The sequence below is a fragment of the Xenia sp. Carnegie-2017 genome, unplaced genomic scaffold (assembly GCF_021976095.1).
Source record: "Xenia sp. Carnegie-2017 unplaced genomic scaffold, XeniaSp_v1 HiC_scaffold_19, whole genome shotgun sequence".
NCBI classification, from domain to species: domain Eukaryota; kingdom Metazoa; phylum Cnidaria; class Anthozoa; order Malacalcyonacea; family Xeniidae; genus Xenia; species Xenia sp. Carnegie-2017.
This window is the reverse complement of record NW_025813481.1, coordinates 8,362,534-8,386,193: the sequence shown is the minus strand read 5'-3', so window position 1 is coordinate 8,386,193 and position 23,660 is coordinate 8,362,534. Positions and strand designations below refer to the sequence as shown.

General features: G+C 36.0%; 3 protein-coding genes and 1 long non-coding RNA gene across 4 annotated transcripts; 1 reads left to right on the top strand and 3 right to left on the bottom strand.

Annotated features, from left to right (window-relative positions):
- The first annotated feature begins 2,326 nt into the window (after positions 1–2,326).
- Positions 2,327–8,153, top strand: LOC124439143. The gene is made up of 3 exons (XR_006946289.1): positions 2,327–2,460; positions 6,649–6,846; positions 7,853–8,153. It is a non-coding gene; the product is annotated as an uncharacterized LOC124439143 (long non-coding RNA).
- Positions 8,154–12,589: 4,436 nt separating this feature from the next.
- On the bottom strand, positions 12,590–13,601 carry LOC124438768 (achaete-scute homolog 5-like). Its single transcript, XM_046988967.1, has one exon. It carries the CDS (start codon positions 13,271–13,273, stop codon positions 12,836–12,838), a length of 438 nt encoding a protein of 145 aa, XP_046844923.1. The 5' UTR covers positions 13,274–13,601; the 3' UTR covers positions 12,590–12,835.
- Positions 13,602–18,844: 5,243 nt separating this feature from the next.
- Positions 18,845–21,708, bottom strand: LOC124438638 (olfactomedin-like protein 2A). Its single transcript, XM_046988812.1, has 3 exons — positions 21,277–21,708; positions 20,889–21,151; positions 18,845–19,499 (listed from the first exon to the last, which is right to left on the bottom strand). The coding sequence occupies exons 2-3, from the start codon at positions 21,077–21,079 to the stop codon at positions 18,995–18,997; spliced, it is 696 nt and encodes a 231-aa protein (XP_046844768.1). The 5' UTR covers positions 21,080–21,151; positions 21,277–21,708; the 3' UTR covers positions 18,845–18,994.
- On the bottom strand, positions 21,123–22,567 carry LOC124439409. Its single transcript, XM_046989634.1, has 4 exons — positions 22,310–22,567; positions 21,903–22,100; positions 21,277–21,349; positions 21,123–21,151 (listed from the first exon to the last, which is right to left on the bottom strand). The coding sequence occupies exons 1-4, from the start codon at positions 22,379–22,381 to the stop codon at positions 21,123–21,125; spliced, it is 372 nt and encodes a 123-aa protein (XP_046845590.1). The 5' UTR covers positions 22,382–22,567.
- Positions 22,568–23,660: the final 1,093 nt, after the last annotated feature.

Below are 23,660 nucleotides of genomic sequence, written 5' to 3'. Positions count from 1 at the left end.
AACGATGTTGTAGTTATCTTTATCATGATAAACACGCTCTTCAAAACATTATTTAAAAATGCTTTAATGAAAATCGTAGGGTATTGTAGCAATCTTCATGGACAAACGTTGCTAACATAGTACATTATATGATCAACACTCGTACACACGGAACAGATATCGTAGATCTCATCAAACACTATTTCTGAAAGCAATGAATTTCGTGAGCAGGTCGATTTCATTTAATTTTTTACGTACGCATGTAGACCAGGCGAGCAGGCCGAAGATTATTATAGCAGATCAACTGTGTAACAGTTTAAGAAAGACTTACACGGCAGCGCTGCACCTACCTAAAAACTCAGGTGGACCTTCTACGTTCTTAGACCAACCTTTGTGGTGCCTGTATTTGATACGAAAGCCCATGTACAATTTAAGCTGGCACCGATTTTTGTCTTAAATCAATTTCTGGACTGATTTTTTACAGATATTTCACATAGCCTGGGAAGTCACAATCCCCCCCCACACACACACACACATACCTTAATGTGCGCGCCCTAATACTCTTAATATCATTCGGTGGTGAGCATAAATCATAATGGCTCCGGCAAGGGGTGGACGAGTTTTGTAGGTAAGTGTCGTTTTAGGAAAGTCTCCTCCTCCCGTAAATAAAACTTTGCTAGTGTCAGTGGCAAGAAACTAAATGAAATACCTTGAGCAAAAGTTAAGAGAAAAAATATATTATGAATAGGTACATCTGTTTTGTGTTTGCAGTTGACGACGTCTTGAAAACACAGTCCCAAAAAAATTCTTCCCATTCTTGTCGGCTTGATTCAAGAAAAATACATTGTAAATTTGTATCAGTTGTGCAGTAAAATAGGCAACGCTTTCAAACTCATAAAAGAGAGTGCTTCCTTTTCTTAATGACTTAATTCAAACAAAATTGCTTCCCCATTTTCATTCATATAAACACATGCCAACCAAAAGACATCCGAAGGCATTGCACTGTACATGTGGCTCTTCCTTAAAACGCAAATAAACTTTATACTTAGGGCAAGCGAAAGAATAAGCGCCGATTTACAAATAAATGGGGTTTTTTTGCAAAAAATTACCATTTCGACTGACCAATGCAATTTCAACTGTTTTTGACGAGTTCCACCCACTTAAATTCGTTGGCAAATTTTTTTAGCCTCAATCACGGACCTCCGTATAAATGACAATAATTACCCCTCTAAACAAGGTGTGTTGCTAGGATAAATACTGCTGGTCGTAGTCAAATACTGAAATTAATTAATATAAGTACATTAATAAATACATACAGAATCTAGAAGCTTGTTTGTGGCACTTGTGAATTGTACTGATATTCATAGAAAATGAAGCGAATGTTTGAATCATTTGCAGGAATTGAAAACAAATTTTAGCCGAAAACAGCTCTTCCGAAATCAAACATATGCACAAAGTGAAAAAGGTTCAAAAACATATTAGATCCAGTAGTACTTGGTGTAGGCCTAATATTCCACTTTGTCAAAGCAAGACCAAACGAAAATCATAAATGCAAATAGAATACAAACAGAGCATTTGATGACATTGCAAAATGTATAAGTCCACATCAAACAAACGATCATTGTATCGTGTTGATGTTTTGTCTGTTTTGCTCGTCGGCCAAGTAGGAGGACTTTTATAAAAGAATTTTTTGTCAATGACAGCATGTGGTCTCCCGCCGACTTGAATGGGCGAAAGACAATGTTTGGTAAATCCAAAGAGATTTGTTGTGTCAGTGTTTGTTCAGGTCAAGAACTCGCGACATGCAGAGCATAGTCGAAAAATGGTCGAAACTGGATGCCAAATTTTAAATCCAATCTGACACTGTAGACAATTAAACCGTCTCCTTAGCGAACTGACAGAAATAGAATTACGACATTAGGGCAATATGAATGACCACGGCATTGTACAAAGTACGATAATTCCCTAGAAAATTGAATGAAAATAAGCTGGACATATAAATGAAACGAAAAACCGCCGAATCGAATCTTTTTGGAGGAGATATATTTTTGCGTTAAACGAATATCTTTACACTATGAAGAAGAATAACCGCGTAATTCAAACAAACTTTCATTCAAAAATAGAGGAGCACGGGGCAATTACGATACAGATTGAAGTTCATGATTTAGAATCAGTGAGAAAAATACCAAGGAGAAAAAGAACAAACAAAAAATGTCCCCAAGGAGAGGTGGAAGTGAATCCGTGCACGCAATGATAAGCACTCGTTTTACATATTTAAACAGACTGACAATAACTGTTTGAAGAACATGAATATTCATTTCGTAATTTAATTAAAGTAGTGAAAGCAAGGCTTCCGTTAGCATTAGTTATCATAGCTGATCGTTCGTGACAGAAGTCTTTGGTAGCGCGCTTTTTTTAAGCTGATAATTGCAGCTTTCGAAGGAACTCAAATTCAACAGTCATCAGGCATATAATCACAAGGTAATGTTCTAATTATTGAAATTTCATAGTTCTAAACCATGCGTGCAGTGTCAATTAAGATGCGTTATTGGCCTATAATGTAATACAGGATTAATGACTTTGGTATTAAAAAATTCCGTACACATTCCGACTTTGGAGTTGCATGTTCTACATGTACTGTCCTATTTTAAGGCGAGAAATTGGAATTTTGAATCACAACGAAAAATAGCATGCTTGCTAATGTAAATATTTTCACCAAAGAGCCTATATTTGAAATTGATCCAACTTCCAATGGTCAAACAAGTGTACCCTTAAAATGCAATGCTCAAATACATCACGCCATGTTTAGGTCATGAAAAACAAACCATAAACAGGTAGTACAAATTATGCACTATACCTCCCCCGTGTTTCGCATTGTGTAAACTGTTTGGACTTAGGAAATAACTCACGGAAGCTCCAGAAATTTTCGCATTCAAATTTTAAAGTGGCATAAAATTTATACAAGAAAAAGAAAACAGTAGGCAACAGAGGCCTTAATTTCACCCTGGAATGAATAGATGTGTAATATATTCTCATTATGAATGCTTGTGCTGAAGTTTTAACGTGAGAATTCAAAGCTTAGGGTTAGCTTATTTTTGCTAATGCATGTTGAAAGTTTTTTTTTGTCAACTGGATATTAGACATTGGATCCTGACGTGCAAATGTACAAAACAGTAAAGCGAACGAGGAGGGGAGGAGATCATGTATGTCTATGGATGTCCTTCAATGTCTACACTGACAAATTCAAATGCTACCTAAATCTCATTCGATGTGGTCCGGTTTAAGAGCGTCCGGTTCGTTAATTTAAAAAATTTGCGCGCAATCGTAGATGAGCCTGGTAACAAGTGTAAAATACACCTCGAAATCAATACTGAATACGTCCAACATGATGTGAGATCGTGACGATTTCTGTTTGCGATTGCAAACTCCTGACAAACTACCACGAATTATAGATGACATGACCGGCAAATAATTATTTTTCGCGCATCCGCTGTGGCTCCTTTCAACAACAGTGATATGTTTTGTGGACAAGATCCTGTTTTGAAGAGCCTCTTCTTGAAAAAGCACTCAGTTTAAAAATACATAGTAACGGTTTCTTCAATGGTTGGCACTTGAAACGATGTAAGGTTTTCGTTTTTCAACTGACGAGCGCATAAATAAGGCAATAGAAATTAAACTGAAACCAACATAACCATCATTATCCATAGAAAAAACATACATATCACCAAAGAACACAATATTAGGCCATATCATTCCTCACGTATTAGCAAATGGCCATATAGATAAGTGCGGAAGCTCGAAAAACAATGGTCTTATATCGGACAGGAAAACAACCTCTCCAGGAGTCAGCCTACCTTGCACACATGAGTAATATTTAGGTTTCAGAACAGCTTTTCTCCAAAAGCGTAGGTCAAGACATGTCATATGAAGAGAATGGAGCGGTCTTCCACTTCATTGAATACGTTTGCGTCATTTCATTAAGGAAAAACAGACTGAATAAAATAAAGGAAGAGTTGGCGTAAATCATGGGTGAACATGCCCTCCCTCCATTCTTTCGACAATCAATGATTTAACATTAGAAAAACTACTAGTACACGGTGAGCTAACCAGACAACCTCCCTCTCCTCGCATTTCAAGACAGATTTGTGCCATTGATCCCACGGCCAATACAAGTCAGTATGAACTATGAAGTCAAGTACCACAATAACAACTCGAAACAGTAGTGGTTTCTAGAATGTTTTACTTACTGAAATGCTGCATTAAGTCTCTAAAGAATACTTCGATCATGCACGACCAAGGCATTTTCACTGGTAGAGATTAAGTTTTGGAATGTTAAAATGCAACGTATTTATCAATAATCACGTGCAATCGGTTCGATTTCGCTGGGAAGCCACATGAACAACATGAGCAAACAAGATGGCACTTGAGCAAAACTCCTCCCATCTAACGCACAATCATATTTAAACTTGACTGTAACCGCTAAACTCACAACACCAAGCAAAACCTTGAAATGAAAGTCGGAAACGCACCTTAAAAAGGGGTTAGAGGTGTAACATTGCCAGCTTTTGTAAAACATGTATCACAAGTCGTCCAGAAACTGATAGCGGAGAAAAAAGTCTGTCCGCCTAAATATATGGGCTTTTCATTAAAAAAACATTTAAAATTTGCTTCCCAGAACGTCTAACCATCTAACCCCCCCCCCCGCTCTCTCAACTTTTATGCATGAGCTATTGAAAGTTTACAGTTAAGTCATGCATGCCCAATTGAAGTTATGTCTTGGAACCCTATTTTGGAAGTTTTTTAAGAAGACCTGATTAAAATATTCACGATATAGCTAACTGTAGTAAGCAAAAAACAGCTTAAATGGGGGCTAGTATAGCATGTAAGTAGTGTTTTTGGGAAGTTTCGAAAGAAAAATACATTGTGAATTAGTATAAGTTTGTTGGGCAGTAAAATCGGCAACGCTTTCAAACTACAATCGTAAATGATAGTGCTTCCTATATTATTGACTTAATTTAAGCAAAATTGCTTCCCCCATTTTTATTCATATAAACACATGTGAACAAAAGGCATCTGAAACTACAGCTCAGAGCATGTGGCCCTTTAAAACGCCCACAAACTCTACGTTTAAAGGAGCTGCTACTGATATAGAAACTATTACTCCTTTAAGAAAACCTCCATTCAATATGTTCAATGCAGTATCGAGGGAAAACTAGAAGCAGTTTTTAATGATTTCCCTTTTTAAAATTATAGCTCATAGAAAACAGAAAACCTCAAGGAATAACTAAGAACTTTTAACAGCAATCCAATCGCCCCCTGGAGTCGCTATTTAACGTAGCGTGAAATATTTTTTAATATGGTTTGCTTTGTTCCTCTAAGCAAATTTATTCATTCATTTTCCCTAAAATATATTGATTGAAAAACAGCATTTAAGCCAAAGGCATACATAACAGCTTTAGTCCATAATGAACCCGAAATCCTTCGTTGACGTAGGATTAAGGTCGCTAAGATACGATTAACAGAACAACATTACGTGCTTTAATATTTCTGGAAAATTTTATCTGAAAACATGTTGTTCGACTTAGAAGAGCATGATGCATTTAGTATCGTGACGTACAACGTTTTTGATGAAGTTCTGCTTAAGTATTCCAAGACTGTTCATACATAAATGTTTACAGATGCAGATCTGAGGAAGAGTGCCGGTGTTGATGTTGACTGACGTTTTGATAATGTCGGCGGGCATTATTTCCAGAGTTAAGTGAAGTCTGAAGATGACTGCATGCCACTAACGCTGTCAAAACATTATGTCAAAACATTAGTCAACACCAACAGCCCTTCTTTGGACTCCACTATTCTAGATGAATTACATCTACAAGCCACTTAAACTTCATATAGAATACAGGAACACAACTAAGGGTAAGATAATGCGTATAGGCGCTGCCAACATGGCATATGGGCTTTTTAACATCAGGTTCTCCAACTGCATCTTTGCGTAAGTTATCCAACTGCATCTTTGTCTAAGTTCTCCAACTGCATCTTTGTCTAAGTTCTGCAACTGTATCTTTACGTAAGTTCTCCAACTGTATCTTTGTCTAAGTTCTCCAACTGCATCTTTGTCTAAGTTCTCCAACTGCATCTTTGTCTAAGTTCTCCAACTGCATCTTTGTCTAAGTTCTCCAACTGCATCTTTGTCTAAGTTCTCCAACTTCATCTTTGCGTAAGTTCTCCAACTGCATCTTTGTCTAAGTTCTCCAACTGCATCTTTGCTTAAGTTCTCCAACTGTGTCTTTGTCTAAGTTCTCCAACGGCATCTTTGTCTAAGTTCTCCAACTGCATCTTTGTCTAAGTTCTCCAACTGCATCTTTGCGTAAGTTCTCCAACTGCATCTTTGTCTAAGTTCTCCAACTGCATCTTTGTCTAAGTTCTCCAACTGCATCTTTGTCTAAGTTCTCCAACTGCATCTTTGTCTAAGTTCTCCAGCTGCGTCTATGCCTAAGTTCTCCAGCTGTATTTATGCTTAAGTTTTCAAACTGCATTGAGTCGGTAAGCAAATCACAAAATCTTCAACATTCTGCGGGGATCATTGTGAACAGGTCTTGTAGATATTTCATCATCAATCTTCCACACGGCCATTTTATTACGAAATTAACGTTCTTTATGCTTCTGTAGATATCATGTATTCAAACGCGCTGATAACGTTCGCCATTGTAGTCCTGTCGCCGTTTGTGATAAACACACAGCAAACCAACAAAAAATATCGATTGTGCGGAAATGATTTCGTCGATGCTTATTATTCGTGCTGTAACCTTGGTTACCCGGCATGCGCAAATCAAGTACCTCAAGAAGCCTTTTTTCTTCACAAACGAAGTGAGTAGATAGTTGAACATTTAAACAGTTTTTCGAAGTTGTAAAGTAAGAGGTAAACAGTCAAATTAGTCGAAGGAAAGAATCAACTATAAAGCTACAACTATATGTGACCTTGTTTGTTGAGTTGTAATTCAGTCGGTAAATATCGCAAAATGAAATCATGACTATTACAAGTGGGAACTATAGGCTTTAATGATTTTTGTAAGTTAAAGCGACACATTATTATTTAATTAATCCACTCAAAGTTCCCATACCAGGGTCAGGGAAAGAACTTTTATACATCGCTAAACCAACTTTAAGAACATTTACAAGATATTTGATAGGACGAAATTTTTCTCACTACAGACTTTTCGGGCCTGCAAGTAGGTGACTCTGCACCGGAAGTGACGTAAAAAGAAAACGCACTTCTACATTTTCAACGTTTTTTTGATTATTCGTTTAAAACTGGGCGGCATCTTAACATTTGTTGAACAAACTTTGAAGAAGATTTGCTATAACGTGTTTTAGTGGTAATAAAAACTGTATCTTTAATGCACGTGTTCTCCTTTACGTCACATCCGGTGCAAACTTCTAGGTCCAAAAAGCGTATGAAGATGAAATTTTCGTCTGATCAAACAAACATCCAAATATTCTTAAGACGATTTAACTATCTAAAGAAGTTATTCACCTGAACATGATACTGGGACTTTATGGATTTTCGCAACATTTGGTCTTATGAACATACAAAACACGCAAAATGACAAGAACTGATCTGCACTAATTCTAAGAATTACAATGTACAATTAAAAGGTTGTAGTTCTACGCTTTAAATTTAAGACTCCTTTCGATTCCTGAAAATAAGCATTCGTGCCTCACCAAATTTCGGCGGTTAGCAGGGATCGCATAAACAACCCTTTAAAGGATGAAGGATACGAATGGAACGGAGTGATAGGAAGAGAAATCGAATTTGATCATATCAAAGTTAGATTGCGTTAGAGTAAATCTCCTCCCATTCTTTTCTCAATAGAATTAAGAAATCCCTTCATGTCGTCGAGAGAAGCTAAGAATTTCCTCGGTAAACTGAGAAAGCGAGATCAAGTGGGCAACGATTCACCTCTGACGACGCAGGCTGTTAAAGAATGTTGCGTGAAAAAATGTTCTTACAAAGAAGTCAGCGAGTACACGTGCCATCGTTAGCTAGAACACTTCATTAATTAATGCATACTAAATGAAACATTCATTTGCACGAGACTAGATTATGTTATGTTATTGCACTGTTAAACGTTTTGAGAATGCATTTATACAAATTACATTCACTGGCGTAGCGAGCTCGCTTAGTTATTTTAGTCACGCTATCAAGGGCTTAAGAAGTCCCAGGTGTCTGGATGTCCCGAGTCCCGACACGCGCAATTATGAGAGTGTAATTGTCCCTTATAAGAAAGACACCCACAAGTTCAGCATCTTGCTTGAGCGTTTGCGACATATTGAATGCCATGTTTGTACAGTTGTGCCAAGTTTTCAACGGTCTCTTCACTTTGACATATTACAGTAAAAGAAAACCTAATTAGAAATAACCATTGGTAAGCATTTTCATTAGTAGTGTAACTTTTGTGAGTTATCACAAAATGAGCAAGGAACACCAACAATATTAAAAAGCTTCCAAAGCCTCTGCTATGCAATTTGCGAGCAGATTTGTTTACTTGTTCACGACGAAAATGTTCTGCATTTCAGATCGCAGGATTTAAACTAAGGTGGTAGGCTGGATGTACGATACTTGCTATACTGGATATTAAACGTTTAACATTTACATGCGAGAAAGATTTTAACGAACCAAAAAATAAGAGCGTTGATGAAAAAAAGAGAACTAGTGGTGATCACTGATCTCGAAATAAGACTGGATCAAGCATCTAGCACAAAAATTTAGGACAAAAAATAAGGAGCGCCGCCATTACTAAGGGACCAACATTCGAACATGAACATAACTAAGAGATAAATCAGTTTATAGAAGAGATAAAAATATGATGAAATATGATCAAAATGTAGCGATTTTTGTCATCGGTAACTCTACTATGGTATGGAAAAACTATGGAAAATAGCCCACAACTGCATGGAATAACCTAAAATTGTTGGAATCGTAGTTCAGAAGTACAAACTGGTCATAAACTGATCAATCTTTTAAAATTACAAGCCATTTTAGGAGTGATTCGGTGTGAAACCTGTATGCGTTTTGTTTTATACGGCCGATTATTCTTTCTGACTCGTTTTACTATCGCTATAAAGGTTGTTTTTCATCTTCTGCGTTATCTTAAAGCATGATTTGGCCATGTGTTGCTATGTTTTCCATAGTTTTGTTAAAAAATCTTTCGACGTGTTGGTCCCTTACTAACGGCGGCGGTGGCTTCAAATTTGTTTACTACAAATATAAACTTGCTTGATCCAGTCTTTTCGAGATCAGTGGTGGAGATGCACTTCTTACTACAGAAGCAATCTACCCTCACCTTAGTGGTGGTGAATCTTTATGACAGCAAATATCCCCCCCCCCAATGCATTGTGGTATATTTGGAAGACAGCAACCGGCGTTACCCTAAATCTAGCAGTGATGTATTCTTATAGTAATGCAGCCGTTCATCCTGACTTTGTAATAATGTGTTCTTGTTACAGCAACGATACTACCACCCAATGATTTAGAACCCAATCCTATAGATATCTAACAACCGTGTCAATATGAGGCAAGGACAATAGAGATTATAAGACTAGAGGTGGCATCGTAATATAATCAAGAGTTCAAAATATGGTACGCGTTTTTTGGAGGGAAAAATCAATTCCCGGATGTTAAGCTAAAGTGGAAAACTATGGAAAACGTTTTCACTTTTTTGTACATATTATGCGTAAATATTATAGTGAATACTATCATATTGTCTGAGCAATTCTTGCCTTTTTATTGTAATTTTAGATGGTTTAAGTCACTCGTATTTTGCAAAACATGTTTGTGTTGCTTTTGTACTTATTCAGCAAATTATAAGTCCGTGAATCATTGCTTGATAAAAAGACCGTTTTCGTCTTTAATTCTACTGCTAACAGACTTCAAAAAACATATATTTGTCATCCATACCGGAAAAATATTAAAAACGGTTAAGCTATGTGAATATGTGGGTTGTAAAAACAAAAAAGAATAGCATAAGTTTTCATTGCGTGTAGTTAATTAAAACAAAGTATACGGAGATTATAAGCAACAGATAATCAAAATAACAGCTCGCTAAAAACAATTACTAACACTTTAAAATGACAAATTTTCTTGATGCTCGTACAAAAGAGAAAAAAAGTACCAAATATATTCAAAAAGAATCCAAAACTCGAAGCAGACGGCAAAAACAACATTTGTTTACTTCGTGTTTTAACCTGGCACCTAAATTTACCCCCCAATTTACGCGTTCCCTAAAAGCGTCATCAATGCCACCTCTAGTCTTATTTATAATCTCTAAAGCAAGGACACAATCTTGAAAGGTGGCATAAAGGAAAACTCAAAGTCAAAATGAAAAACATGCTAAGAGAAGGTTTGAAAAATTAATCCTATCAAACATTTTCAAAATTAAACCTGGACTATCAACTTTGCGACAGTATATCAACGTCAGTTTTGCCACCTTTCAAGATGGCGACTTGCCTCAATAGTATTTACAAAAGTTAGGCGGAGTCAGATATCTAGTAGATTGGGTTCTAGGTCATTGCTCCCACCCTAGAAGTGTATTCCCACGACAGCAGGCACTTCTTCTCTCACTCCAGTATTTACATATATTCTTACGACAAGAGTTGGCTCACAACTTAAACATAATTATCACGACCTGTCCCCAAAACGACGTGGGAAATTAAGAATATTTCTAAAGCGTAAAAGAACCACGGATTCAGACAAATAAATGATGGAAAGTTCAGTGATGTGTGGCAAACACCGATCCTCGCTTAACAAATAACGTCTGAACTATCCAAACACACAGTTGTAAACAAACTATCGCTTCCAGAGATGTGCATCAAGTCTCTCTGTTGCGAACAATCGCATACAAAACGAAGACTTACTATGGGGAAAGGCTATTGTATCGGCTCACGACAGCTAATCTACTCGTAAGTTAACACCTTCCCCAGTTATTAGAGGGTTATCGTCTTTTTGTGCAAAGACTGTTTCGGGATATGCTGTTAAATGCACGAAGCATGGACATTTACTAAAACAAGCTGGCGCAGCAGGTAATTAAGCATATGGTGCATTAGCAATTGAATTGTGACTTTCATTATATTTTAATTCAAGGATTTCGTTTGTCTAATAGGCAGACCGTTGGGTAAAAGACTGTTTGTGATGCCGCAAATAAATGACTTCCGCGCAGTATTGTTTTTCCAGATACAGTTGAATTGACTCAATGTAGAATATATGATATTTAGTGAACTGCATACGCGCATGTATTTGAAAAACTAAGAATGTAGCTGTTTTAACTTCAATTACCCATATGCATGATACTGGGTTAGAAAACCCAATATCACCAAGCATATCTTTGTACAGATATTTAAACGCATGTGATTTTAGTCATTTGAAAATTTTAACTCAGCTGGAGAGATGGGGATCTAAACTGACTGAATTTCGCTTGCCTGACGTTTGATTAATTATTTGTAGAATTTGGGTGGGTATTTTGACGCCATAAGAAATGATCAACGCACCCTGAATAAATTATATTTAAATAGATGTGCGGGGGGAGATATGGGATGGACTTATGAGTTATCAACACACCCTGAGTAAATTATATTTAGATAGATGTGCATGGGGAGATATGGGGTGGAGTTATGAGTTGTCTAAAAATTTTGAAAGTTTTAAATTAGCATCATACGTTACTCGTTCTAAGTTGCAATTCGTTACAGATCACGAATGCCAGACTTATGTGACTTATCAATATGTGTTTTAAAGTAATATAAGGAGAGCGAATTGTCGTCTGGCAGATATTTGTCATAACTATTCATACGCATTTAATGTTTCAGCTAATTTTACATCCGCGTGCGAGTGCTTTCGTTCAGTTCAACTCGCTCATGACATTTGTAGTGTTTCCGAATTCTATACTTCATTCGAACCTTTTCTTCATACGACTTAAAGCTTTCCGAAAAATTCTTTGGTAAAAAAATTTTGCTCAGTTCAGGCCAACATATCAAATAACGCATACAAGCGTGAATGAGGTTATATATAAGCTGCATAAATACAGCTACGATGCTTCATATCTGTTGATAGTAAAAACGTTGGATAAAAGTTAAGGTAAACAATCATAACGATCGACAATGTAAATACTGTAGATAAATTAAAATCGCGCTTCACGCAAAAACCAAAAGTAATACAGATAATATTGATAACATCGGTGCAGTTAAAGTTCTTTGTCAAGAACGCTTATGTTCTAGAGCGCTGATTTCATAAAATACTTTTTGACAAACAAAAAGTAAATAATTAGACAGGTTTTTTGTTCATTTATCAGCAGTGAATTAATTTCACACTTTGACGCCCAGCATGGGATGAATTTGCCATCGCACACTGTTTGAATGGAGAAATTGTATAATTGAAAGACGAAATTTTTGGCTCAAGTAGAGGTTGCGCGTATTCGTTGGATGTCGCCATCATCCGTTTATCTTTTGAGTCAATTTCTGCAAACAAAACTTTACTTGAATAACCACACAATTCATAGCGGGGATTTATGATTTACTAAGGTCTTCTAGACAAAAATTAACATAAGTTCCAAACTTCATTCGAAGGGAAAAAGTTACTTGTTTATTAGTTATTGAAATGTGCTGTCGGTTAAAATTACTGTCGTGCTCGCACAAATTTGAAGTGCACCGTCTAAAATATAACTATTGTACAAAATTATCTGAGAACCTAAGCTTTAAAACAGTTCTAATTGAGTTCCATGAAATAAAGCATTCAGCAGCAATCCAAGACAAAACTGTTAAGTTTTCAACGGTAGCAATGAATGAAAGAAATGATTTCAACTTTTTTTTAACAGGAATCGTTTTTATCTCTTTCCGACTCTTTTGCTTTGACGTCTTCAGTCTTCTCTGCTTGAGAGCCCGTGCAGATCGATTTGTCTTTGGTGCTTCCAAGCATCGATTCAAGTTTACGAATGTAACGGATTGCAGCTCTGAGTGTTTCCACTTTCGACATTCGTTTCTCGGTCGGTTCGTTTGGAAGGTGTTCGCGAAGTTTGGCGTAGCCTTCGTTTACGTGTCTCACGCGAATGCGTTCTCTTTCATTGCGTTTCCTGATGAACGCCGGTTCCAAGTTGCAGTCGTATAATGGATGAGCCACGGGCACCGTTTGAGAGGGGCATGAGTAGTTCATACCTTGAGTTTCTGCAGCGTTGGGTTCTTTGGGAATTCCTAGTTGATAGCAAGTTGGCATCGAAAAGGTAAAATCCGAGTACTCCATTACTGACATTACTCTATGTAGTCGACGGTGTGAAGATCTCTTTCACGAAGAAAAATGTGACCAAAAAAATAAGTTTCTCAATATCGTATAACGAAATGTCAATGTTTCTACTCTGGTTAGTCCTTTGATGCAGTTGATCTAGTAAAGTACTTGCTCATGATCCCCTTAAGCACGGTTTTTGATGTAAACTTCAATTATCTCTACTAGAAATGATCAAATGCAACGTTACGTTCATGGAGAAGTTTGAGATTTCACGACAAACTTCCAGCCTTGATTTTTTAAATGGATCGCTTCTCTTTTTTTCCGAGTCTTTTGTGCTTCAAAGATGAGTGGCTGGATGAATGGCGTCGATTCCTTTTCTCTCACAACGATTTCTGCTTTAAAATGGCCAATTCGGGCGACCCCCGAGTTGTGGTTGCACCTGTGCGCTGAGCCAATCACGAGCGAGAAAAACTAACAAAGTTTTTGTTGTAGCTCAAGCTGTGTATATTTATTTGCAAATAAAGCTCTCTATATATATACAAAACGGTTCTACTAAAGAATTATCGTGTCTTTGAGCGCACTGTGTGCCACGAATGAGCACCATACTACAGATGATTCAAAAAGATACGAAAAAGAACTGCGGTTTAGTTAAAACAAAAATGAACAATTTTTGTTGGTCTTTTCAGACCTATAACCTTACACAGCCACGTAACAATTTTTAGTTTTGAATCTCACTGATCCATCATGACGATTCAAAAGGAATTTTTTCAAAGGAACTCGTGTTCTCCCACTAAGACATGCTCTGTTGAATTTTTCAATGCTGCAGTTCGGGGATTAAGTATTAAGGAGATTTCCAACGAATGCATTGGCACACTTTCAATGAAAACTTCAGCTTTATAAACTTTTATAATCTTTTCAAACATATTCAGATTTTGCAGAGAATGATATTTGTGCTCTTTGTTTCTTGCCCATCTACTTTATTCACTCTCAAACACATCCTCGTTGAATGAACCATAAGTCAAGCATATTCATTGTCAATGCAAGTGCTTTCAAGGACTTGGCACAAAGCTGGCAAAACATGTGTCATAAATTACTTCTCTATTCTATGGCCAAAACACTTCGCCATGAGTTTGAATACCAAATTAAAGGCATTCGATTTTCTTTAGGAATAATTGTAAATGTTACACAGCTATAAGTGGAATCTCATAGCAAACGTCATATAGTACAATGAGAATGAAGTTTTTTTTACTATTCTTTTCAACTACACGTTGTAAAAAATGCATGAACCTTTGTCGACAGAAACAAAAACACAGTTGTTGTTGCTCCAACATCGTCACATGAAGCTCCGGATGCGCACTTTAAAGCCCAATCATATTACAAAGAAAAGATTACAACGTCAATTGATGCATTGAGAAGAAAAATTACAGTCAGTTGGAACATTAAGATTTGCCGTTTTTACTTTCTATGATCAAAATAGCACTTTGAATTACAACGCGAACAAATAACCTTTAGCAAAACAAACATATTAAGCAATTAAAAAAACACTTACTGTTCAAACGGCGTTGCAACACGATCAGCAAATGTTTAATTTTAATGGGATTATCTCGAGAGCTTTTCTAAATAAATGTCGAACGCGACCTCCTTAATCCTGTAAGACAAAAGAACAAGTACTTTAAGAACAAGTATCTAAATGAGTAAAATTTAGAGCAATTTGTGAGCGTAATTTGAAATTAATAGTTATTTGCATATATACTTAATACTCAATGCACAAAACAACAAAAAGCAAAGAACGAGTTTCGTTTAAGCAAAATACAACATGTTCAGCCCATTAAAGCAGCTTTAAGCATATAGTATATAATTGCAATGGCTTAAATAACTGATGACTGAAAATGATGACCGCAATTAGACACCAACACGATATATCGAATAACTAATGTTAAAACCAATTCGTTATTGTTAAACCCGAGTGAACTAATCGATGATTCACAAATCTCTTTATTCGGTTGTTGAAATTAAGTCATCACAGACGTTTTTGCTGACTACAGAAAAACACACAATTTCTAAACTATATCAAGGAAACTTCGAATTTCTAAATGATTGAAAGCTTCTGAATTGATGCCCATGCTGAATGTTGGTACTTAATTACACTGTTGCATGTTTGCCAAAAAGCAAATCAGGGGCTGGAACGGACGGCAAGATGTCATTGCAAGAACAACAAGAAAGTTTAGAAATCACTGACATCATTGTTCAATAAAATCGTGTCCCCTTGGCTCGTCATTATTCTCCCCTTAACATATACAACTGTATGATTGAGGAACGAGTGTTGAGAAAAGAAACACATCATCCACAGAATAAAATCTAAATGAACGCGTAATTTTAAAATAGACCCAAATTGGGTTAAGAAAGAACGTAAGTCGCGTACATTAGATGTGTAAAGGCAATTAGAGAATCTAATTTGCATAACAGAACTAGTTTTTGCAGATTTCCATTCTGCGATGGTTGCTATTTTATTGTGCGTACAGCTTCACTCGATAAAGAGGAAAAAAACTTCTAAAATGAATAGACAAAGCGGGAATTCCAGATGCCAAACGAAGCAACACAAAGCTGTCAGGTCGATACATGAAGCAGAACGACGAAGCAAAACAATAGTTTTCCATTAAAGTTACCTAGTGAACATTACCTAATCTCTTTAGTAACACTTTTTGCACATTTTTATTGCAGCAATTTATAACACAACGATTACAAATCAATCTTGTTCCTTTTTTCAGTCACTCAAAGCTTGCCTGAAATCGTGCGGATCACATGGGTACACAAAGCGTCAACATTTACTTGAATCGTCACTCAGGATGGCATGCCTATGAGCAGATTTCACTCCCACTGATTAAAGACTCATGTTTGTCAGTAAGCTGTTGTTGAGACCACATGGTCTTTTGTTATCGCTACATCCCTGGCGTTTTGTTAATGCATTTCAGTTACAACGGTACCACGCCGACGTGTTCCGAAAGAACATGCGCACTTAGTAAGGCGTGGTACCCCTGTGGGTCCCAACAATGGCATAGACGTACAACAGAGTATTCACAGTATTTACAGTATTCATATGAACAAGTTGAAATTATTCTTTAAATGAATTCTCCAAGGCAGGAAGAATAAAAAGCAGGCGCATTGATATTAAGTTATCACAGCAACTTGTAAAAACAATGATGTTATCCATCTGATTTCGCAGCACATTTGCCTATCTGAGGGAAGTATTTCATCGAAGATCGTCAAACAACCATTACAAAGAGGAGATGCTGTATGGATTTTACAAGATGATCTTACTCACAAAATATCTGAGTATATACTTCAAATGTGGTTGCTACAATTTAACGCTTATCAACAAACATACATGCAGAAGTCCACAAATCCACGATGATTTAATTCAGTGCAAATTACTGTATATATTCATTTAACCATTGAATCATTTCTAACTCCTAACCAAGAAACAAGTGGTCCTAACCAAGCAACAAGGATGTCCGGTCATGGATATTTTAAAATATCCTGAGACAAAAACTTATGAAAAGCTCAATTATGCATCATACGTGTTTTCAACATTGGTCTTGCTTATCCGGCCTCAAACAATTTGAATTGGTCCATCAGTTGAGACGTCAGAGAGCGCATAATATCATTTTATTTGAAACTGTATTTTTTTTCTAAGTCGTTCAACGACGCAATAACATCAAGAGTTCAAAAATTATTTTTTCATTCTGGTTTTCGCGTTTCTCATTCTACTTTTAACATTTCTCGTCATACTTTTTTGCTTTTCTTATCTTAATTTTGATATTTACATTCTGTCTTTTCTCATGATAGTTTTTTTTCAGATGAAGTCTAACTTGCTCTTGTAGAGCACGCATACAAAGTAGGCGTCAGTAACTATGATATGTTGACCAGCTGGCATTGACCACTCTCAGTTACTCATGCACGTGGACGCCAGTGGTAGAGCAGGCACGAATTTTTTTTCTACAACGCATATTCTTCAGGAGAGTTGATTAATTTTACTATCAATGTTTTTAGAAAATTCGTTACATTTCTTGTTTTATCAATGAACGAGCACAAAATGTTTGCGTAGCAGGAGTAAAAATAAACGGCTGGCTTTACTACTTGTGGACGCAAAACATAAAAAATTACTCCTTCATAACGCTTGAAAGACAGCTTTAAAACTTCTTTATTCAGTTTAAACATGTGGTGTTTTTTTTAACAATCTGAAGGCTTGAGGCGTTAGTAAATAAATACGCTTACCGACTACTGTTTTCCTTGTGATAAACTGTTTATGGTTCGAGGATTACTAAAATGGTCTTGTTTCATTGACATTTTACTCAAATTCATTGCTAACATCAATCTAATATGAAAGGAGGAATATTCATTTACACCGCCATCTTGTTTTATTTATGATCTCCGGATTTCCCACAATGCCCGGCACTCGCCCCACGCCACCATTTCACTGTGCATTCTAAGTTTACTTCATTCATTTCATTAATCATAACGTGCGCGATGGACATTTCCAACTGAGCAGAATTATGATAATACATCCTAACATGAGAAGTTAATAATTATTTGTACTTCACTGCCTAGGAGCAGAATTTTTAATAGTCTGAAAATTAAAGTTAAACATTCCCAAAATCTAATACTTAATGACATTTTACTTGCAATTAGCTACACTTATCGTTCTGGTTTATAAGTCAAATTCTTCGTTTTGCTTAGTATATTGATTGTACTAAACTTACTTGTTGCATTAATTGCACTATGGGTATTGTTATGCAGTACAACTAAACAACAAAGATTTCATGCTTGCTCCAAGTGCTGCGTTTCTACAGGACTCTAGAATACTTGAAAACTACAGAGCCCCAGCTTAAAAGAACAGAGAGTCAGGTCGACTAATCGTCGACCGCAGCCCCCCCCCCCCTCCCACAAAAAAAAGTAAATCTGTTCCTACGCCACGCCTATGTTAAAGAGCACTTTGAAACAGCGCATTTAGTAAGATTATTATTATTTAATGGTTTTTAAGAAGATTTTCGCAATAAGAAAGTATGTCATTCACTGCGCCGTAATGATATAAATCAGAAACTTTTTTGTGTTCAGAAAAAAAGAGCAAAGGCAGTTTTCAAAGAGCACACTGGGATATTTTAGATAGAAGCAAGCGCACCATCTACATCCGGACACCTTACTTCTCTAGAAAAGAGCAAGCGTACCAGCAGGTAACTGCAACCATGCTTTGTCTGCGCTGAATAGCAGTCATATCTTCTGGTATTTTGTTGTGTAACAAGAATGTGTTATTGACTATTTTTAAGTCATGTCGAGAAACCGACACGAAGCCAAGTATTTGCACAAAAAGGAAATATTTGTCTCATACCGGTAAAATTTAACATTGGCAAACGTTTCACAAAATATTTTGTGCAATTTTCCCTCGCTTTATGTTAATAAATTATACAATGGACCAAGCATTGGACATACTTGAAGCATGAGTGTAACAGTTATTAGGATGCTATGTGAGATGCAACTGTTACAAAGAATCACTTCAACAAGCTCCATGATTCAATAAAAACCACATAAAAACCACATCGATAAAGAGCAATGCTTAATGGAATTTATTGATTCAGAGCCAAAAAATAACAGGCGAATATTCAGTAAGTAAATACAATGCTCATTTTCTAACATCTATGATTCTTACCAAGCTATAAAGTTGTACGAAACCCAATATTTCATTGTAAGATTTCATTCTTCAAACTCTAGTGGGTAGGTAATCTGACGATATCTGTCCCATGCATACAGCACCTTCTCACGAGGGTTATACGTCACCATGGTGTTGTATCCAAATTTGTTGGTGAATTTTATATTTGGATTAGATCCAGTTCTTTTTCCAGTATCATAAGCGTAGTTGATGGTTGTGGAGGTTTTATGGCAATCATCAATGCTGTAAACTATGCCACAGGCCACGAATGCGTTTCCCATTTTATCTTTTGATTCTGATGAAATACCGCAGTAACCATATAGATGCGAAAGGGTCAAAGTGTCCACTAACGTAGCACATAAGTGTCCATTATACCCTTTATAAGCCCATATAACCCATAAACCACTCTCGTCGACAGACAAATCAACCCCAGTGTTGCCACCCCATTGGTAGCTGTAATTTCCTGATTTTATATGTATAATTGGACATGCCTCTTTTTTAACTTGTTCTTCAACCAAATCATATTGTATAATTTTGCAAGTTCCCTCTCTACATCAAAGCATACACGATGAAATCTACTTTAGCTTGACCAAACCATTCTCACATCACTCCTCTAGAGATTTAATTATTTTGGGCATTTTTAACTTGGCTATAAAATAGCTGAGCAATGATAATCTTTAAATCTTTGAGAAATTTCAATTTGAAACATGGTACAAAGTGTAAAAAGTAGGCGAGAGTAAGGAGTACTACATTGATATTTAACCTGTTATTCCTTTAAGCGTACATGGTATTTTCACAAAAACAATGCCCACTGATGCTTGTGTATTGAAGAGTCTAAAAATTGCACTTTCATCTACGCATCCACTATTTGAATTAACGTCTAAAAAACTGTGTAAGTCAAAAAATATAAAATCTACATCACGTTAACTCATTAAGTAATGATATTAAAGGACACCACACCGAAACAATATAGACTTTTTCTTAAACAATATGCACATGCAGCTCTATATTCATGAAATTGTTACTGATAGATAGTTAATTGAAGAGTCCGTGGGGGCGATCTTGCTCTACTTTGAGGCTTGTTTATTCTGATTTTCAGAAAAACACACCCCGTTCAAGATTTTTGGAATTCAGGCGAGCCTTGACCCAAACTTGTCTTGTAAGAAATACATCCCAAATTAATTTATCATTCTTATATAATTCAAGCACTCAAGCCACGACTTGAACTTTCCCACAAATAGTACAAACCCAGCTCGGCTGTTGGAATTGGTATGGCTCGATTAAATCTCCTTCAGAACCGCGAAAAGACCCATGTTCAGTAACTGTAAAATGTCGTTGTCAGAACCGTCAACACGATGTTTTATTGTATTGGAAATGCATAAAACAAATTACAATCAAGTTGGTTCTCAGCATTTGTTTGCAACATGCATCTCAAATATTTCATTTGCAGCAGGTCATATTTTGTTTGCAGTGTGTTATTTAATGTATTTTGTGAGTAACGACTGGTCTAATCTATTCCTTTTGGTTACAGTTTACTTCATAATTCATTTTCATCTTGTTGTTTATTGATAAAATTTTCCAATGACTATCATTAGATTTGTTTTTATGGAAATACAACGTACGCATTTGGGATAATAGGTCAAATGAAAAGGTGAGAATGAACAACATAATTTACCTAGCACTTCCATTTGATGCACGGATATTACATTTCAACCACTCGTTTTTTTGACTTTTCAACAGTAAATTGAAGTGATATTAGCATATTTGCTTTTGGCCAGGTTCTGGCAAAACTTTAAACTGCTAAGAATTTCTCTATTGTCATTTGCTAGTCGGGCTCAATGGCCTTAGATTCCACATTCAACACATTTCAAATGACAATATCTCACAAAGCGTAACTGCAACAATACGCAAATTTCTGTTATTAATTATATGCAATACCTGTGGAAATAGAGATATCGACCATAGACAACTGATCCAGTACCATAAATATTGTATGGCATAGTGTACGTTTTAGAAACAACACCGGATTTAAAATGATCCATGGTTTGAAACTCCAACACCTTATTTCCAATATGACCATTTATATACCATATTTTATCAGCACCGAGAAGACGAAGTGGATCTCTCATCCAAGCTCCACTATAGAGTCCTGAATGATGGTGAACAATTGGTTCACCAACTTTTAATCCTCTTGCAATTATCTAAAATTAATCAAGAAGACAGTTTTATTAAAAACGTTAGCTATATTTAGCAAAGCAAAACACATTATAAAATGTGATCGTGCATCACGAAGAAAATCATGCTTTAAACATTCAATGAGAAATACCTTCTGAATTCACATTTACTTTATTTTTAAGATTGGTTATTCCTCTCCTTTTTTTTATTGTAGCTTCAAGAATCTGTCGACGAGATAACGGGAAACAATCGATGTTATTCCATAAAAAAAGGGATTCACAAGTTTGTCAGCGTTTAAGGAAACACATGCATGCAGGTGAAACACTATAGACGAAAACGCAGTTGGTCGACCGCATTAAATTTCCTTTGGTATCGAATCATTAATTCAACATTCTGAGTCTCTACGTTAATATGAATCCTTTGCCTTATTCAAAACAAGCTTTGGGATAACAAACTTGGTTTATGTTATTTCAAGTCAAGATCAGAGAAAAAATATTTATGATAGCATTGTTCGAAAGCCTGGGATTCTCGTCAACAAAGAAACAAAGTATTGTGCATTGAATAAAGTCAGTCAGTGAAGATTTCATCGAAGTATATCGTTTGTATACTGTTGTTGTCCTTTATAAGACAAAAGTGATATGAATGCCATTTTTTTATATACTACACTATCGCATTCTTTGACATGCTTATACACTTAGCGCACCCATTTTCTTATTTCCAATAATGTAACTTACAACATTATACTGTAGCTCATCTCACGTCACTTTCTGCACTTACGTGAACTTTAGCCAATTCTAAGCTCAGATCTCCGATGCTTTTCTTGATTGTATGGTATCCCTTATGACTCTGAGAACGCTTTTCGTCTTCGTCATCAGAACGTGGCACATCATTTTCTTTCTGCTCCTTGCTTGCTAACAATACTGATGCCGTTTTACTTAATTTCTTTTCAATCTTTGATGATTCAATTACTTTCGCCTTAAAACCGCAAACAGAAAAAGTGATCAAGAAATGCATGAAGCACAACTTTTGTTGAGAAAAGTTAACGTTAGTTTTGTATAGTGTGTTAACCTGTGAATGCATTAATTTCCCCATTCTCTATTAAGCTAACTATTTTGAAAAAACATGACTCAGTTTGCGTTTTAGCTATATAAGGAAGATACTTCAATGACGAACAACGAACTTACCGCCTTCACATCATACTCGTTTAAATGAACCATCAGCAGAAGTGCTATGATCAGAGTAAACTTTGATATCATATTTTACTTTGCTGTTTGCCTTTAGGTATAAATGAAGCAGTTCTTTTTCACGCTAGCTTGTTTCCTCGACGGCTCGTCTAGTTTGTGCCTGTGTCTTCTATAACTAATACTTTTATTTGTGTCTAGTTTAATTATAATAAATTGTAGTTTCCTTCAGCCATTTTCCACCACTGCAATTGGTCATAAATTATCACTACATGAATTTTTGAAAAACACAACATGTCGTTCAACAGAAATTTAAATATCGGCATGAATTTGCACGTTTTCTTTGTTAATATGATCGTGTTATTGCAGCTTTAGACCTTCCTTCAGCATTTTTCACAGGGCTGAGTGAACGACGACGCTACTAGAACAGTAAGTATGAGACGTGATTGGTCAATTAAACACTGGAGCAATACAAAGTGATTAATGAATGAAAAATTGACTCTATTATCGCACAAGAACGCAAAGATGCACTTGACCTTTGAATACAAAACTAATTGTCTATTTAATTGCTCGCTGATTTCGACAGCAATATTTTGATATTTGTTGCTGTCACTGTAGATAAATATATTTCGTTGACGAAATAGAGTTCATTTTGTGATAATCTTGGTGCATTTTAACGACAACTGCAAACAAACACATCTTCGACAAACAATCCATTTAGTATGTGGATCTATTATGTGTTTATCTATTTGTTTTTTTAACTATATAAAACTTTTCGAGTCTTGCTCAATTATCACTTAAGCTTGTATTAAAGACCACTTACAGGGGAAGAAAGTAGGAGCGACAATTCAATGATATGAAAAATTTACTGAAAACTTTTCTCATTCGCAGATATTCTTACGTGCACATTAAAGTAGAGATCCAAAGATAGTGCAAAGTTACAAACAACAGCCCTTTTAACTTGTAATATAAGTTAATATCACACATTTTTTGACATTTACAATTCATCTTTAACTTTCACGACACAACTCACCAATTTCATTTTTAGTCTATGAAGTACGACCAAAACATGCATCGATTTTATGGCAAATAACGATTATCTGCTTTTCTTATCTTACTCTGCTTATGCAAAATAAACAAAATAGAGTGTTTGTAAATTGTGTAACTGCAGTTTCCTTGGTAACTATACACTAAAAAATGTGCATTAATTTTGCAAATTTTTGAACACATCTTTAACCGAAGGATTCATAATGTGTTTCACTTGTATGAAGAAAATCAATAGACTTGTGGCACAGCAGTAGTTACAGATTTTGTATCAGACTTGTGGCACAACATTAGTAACACATTTTGTGTC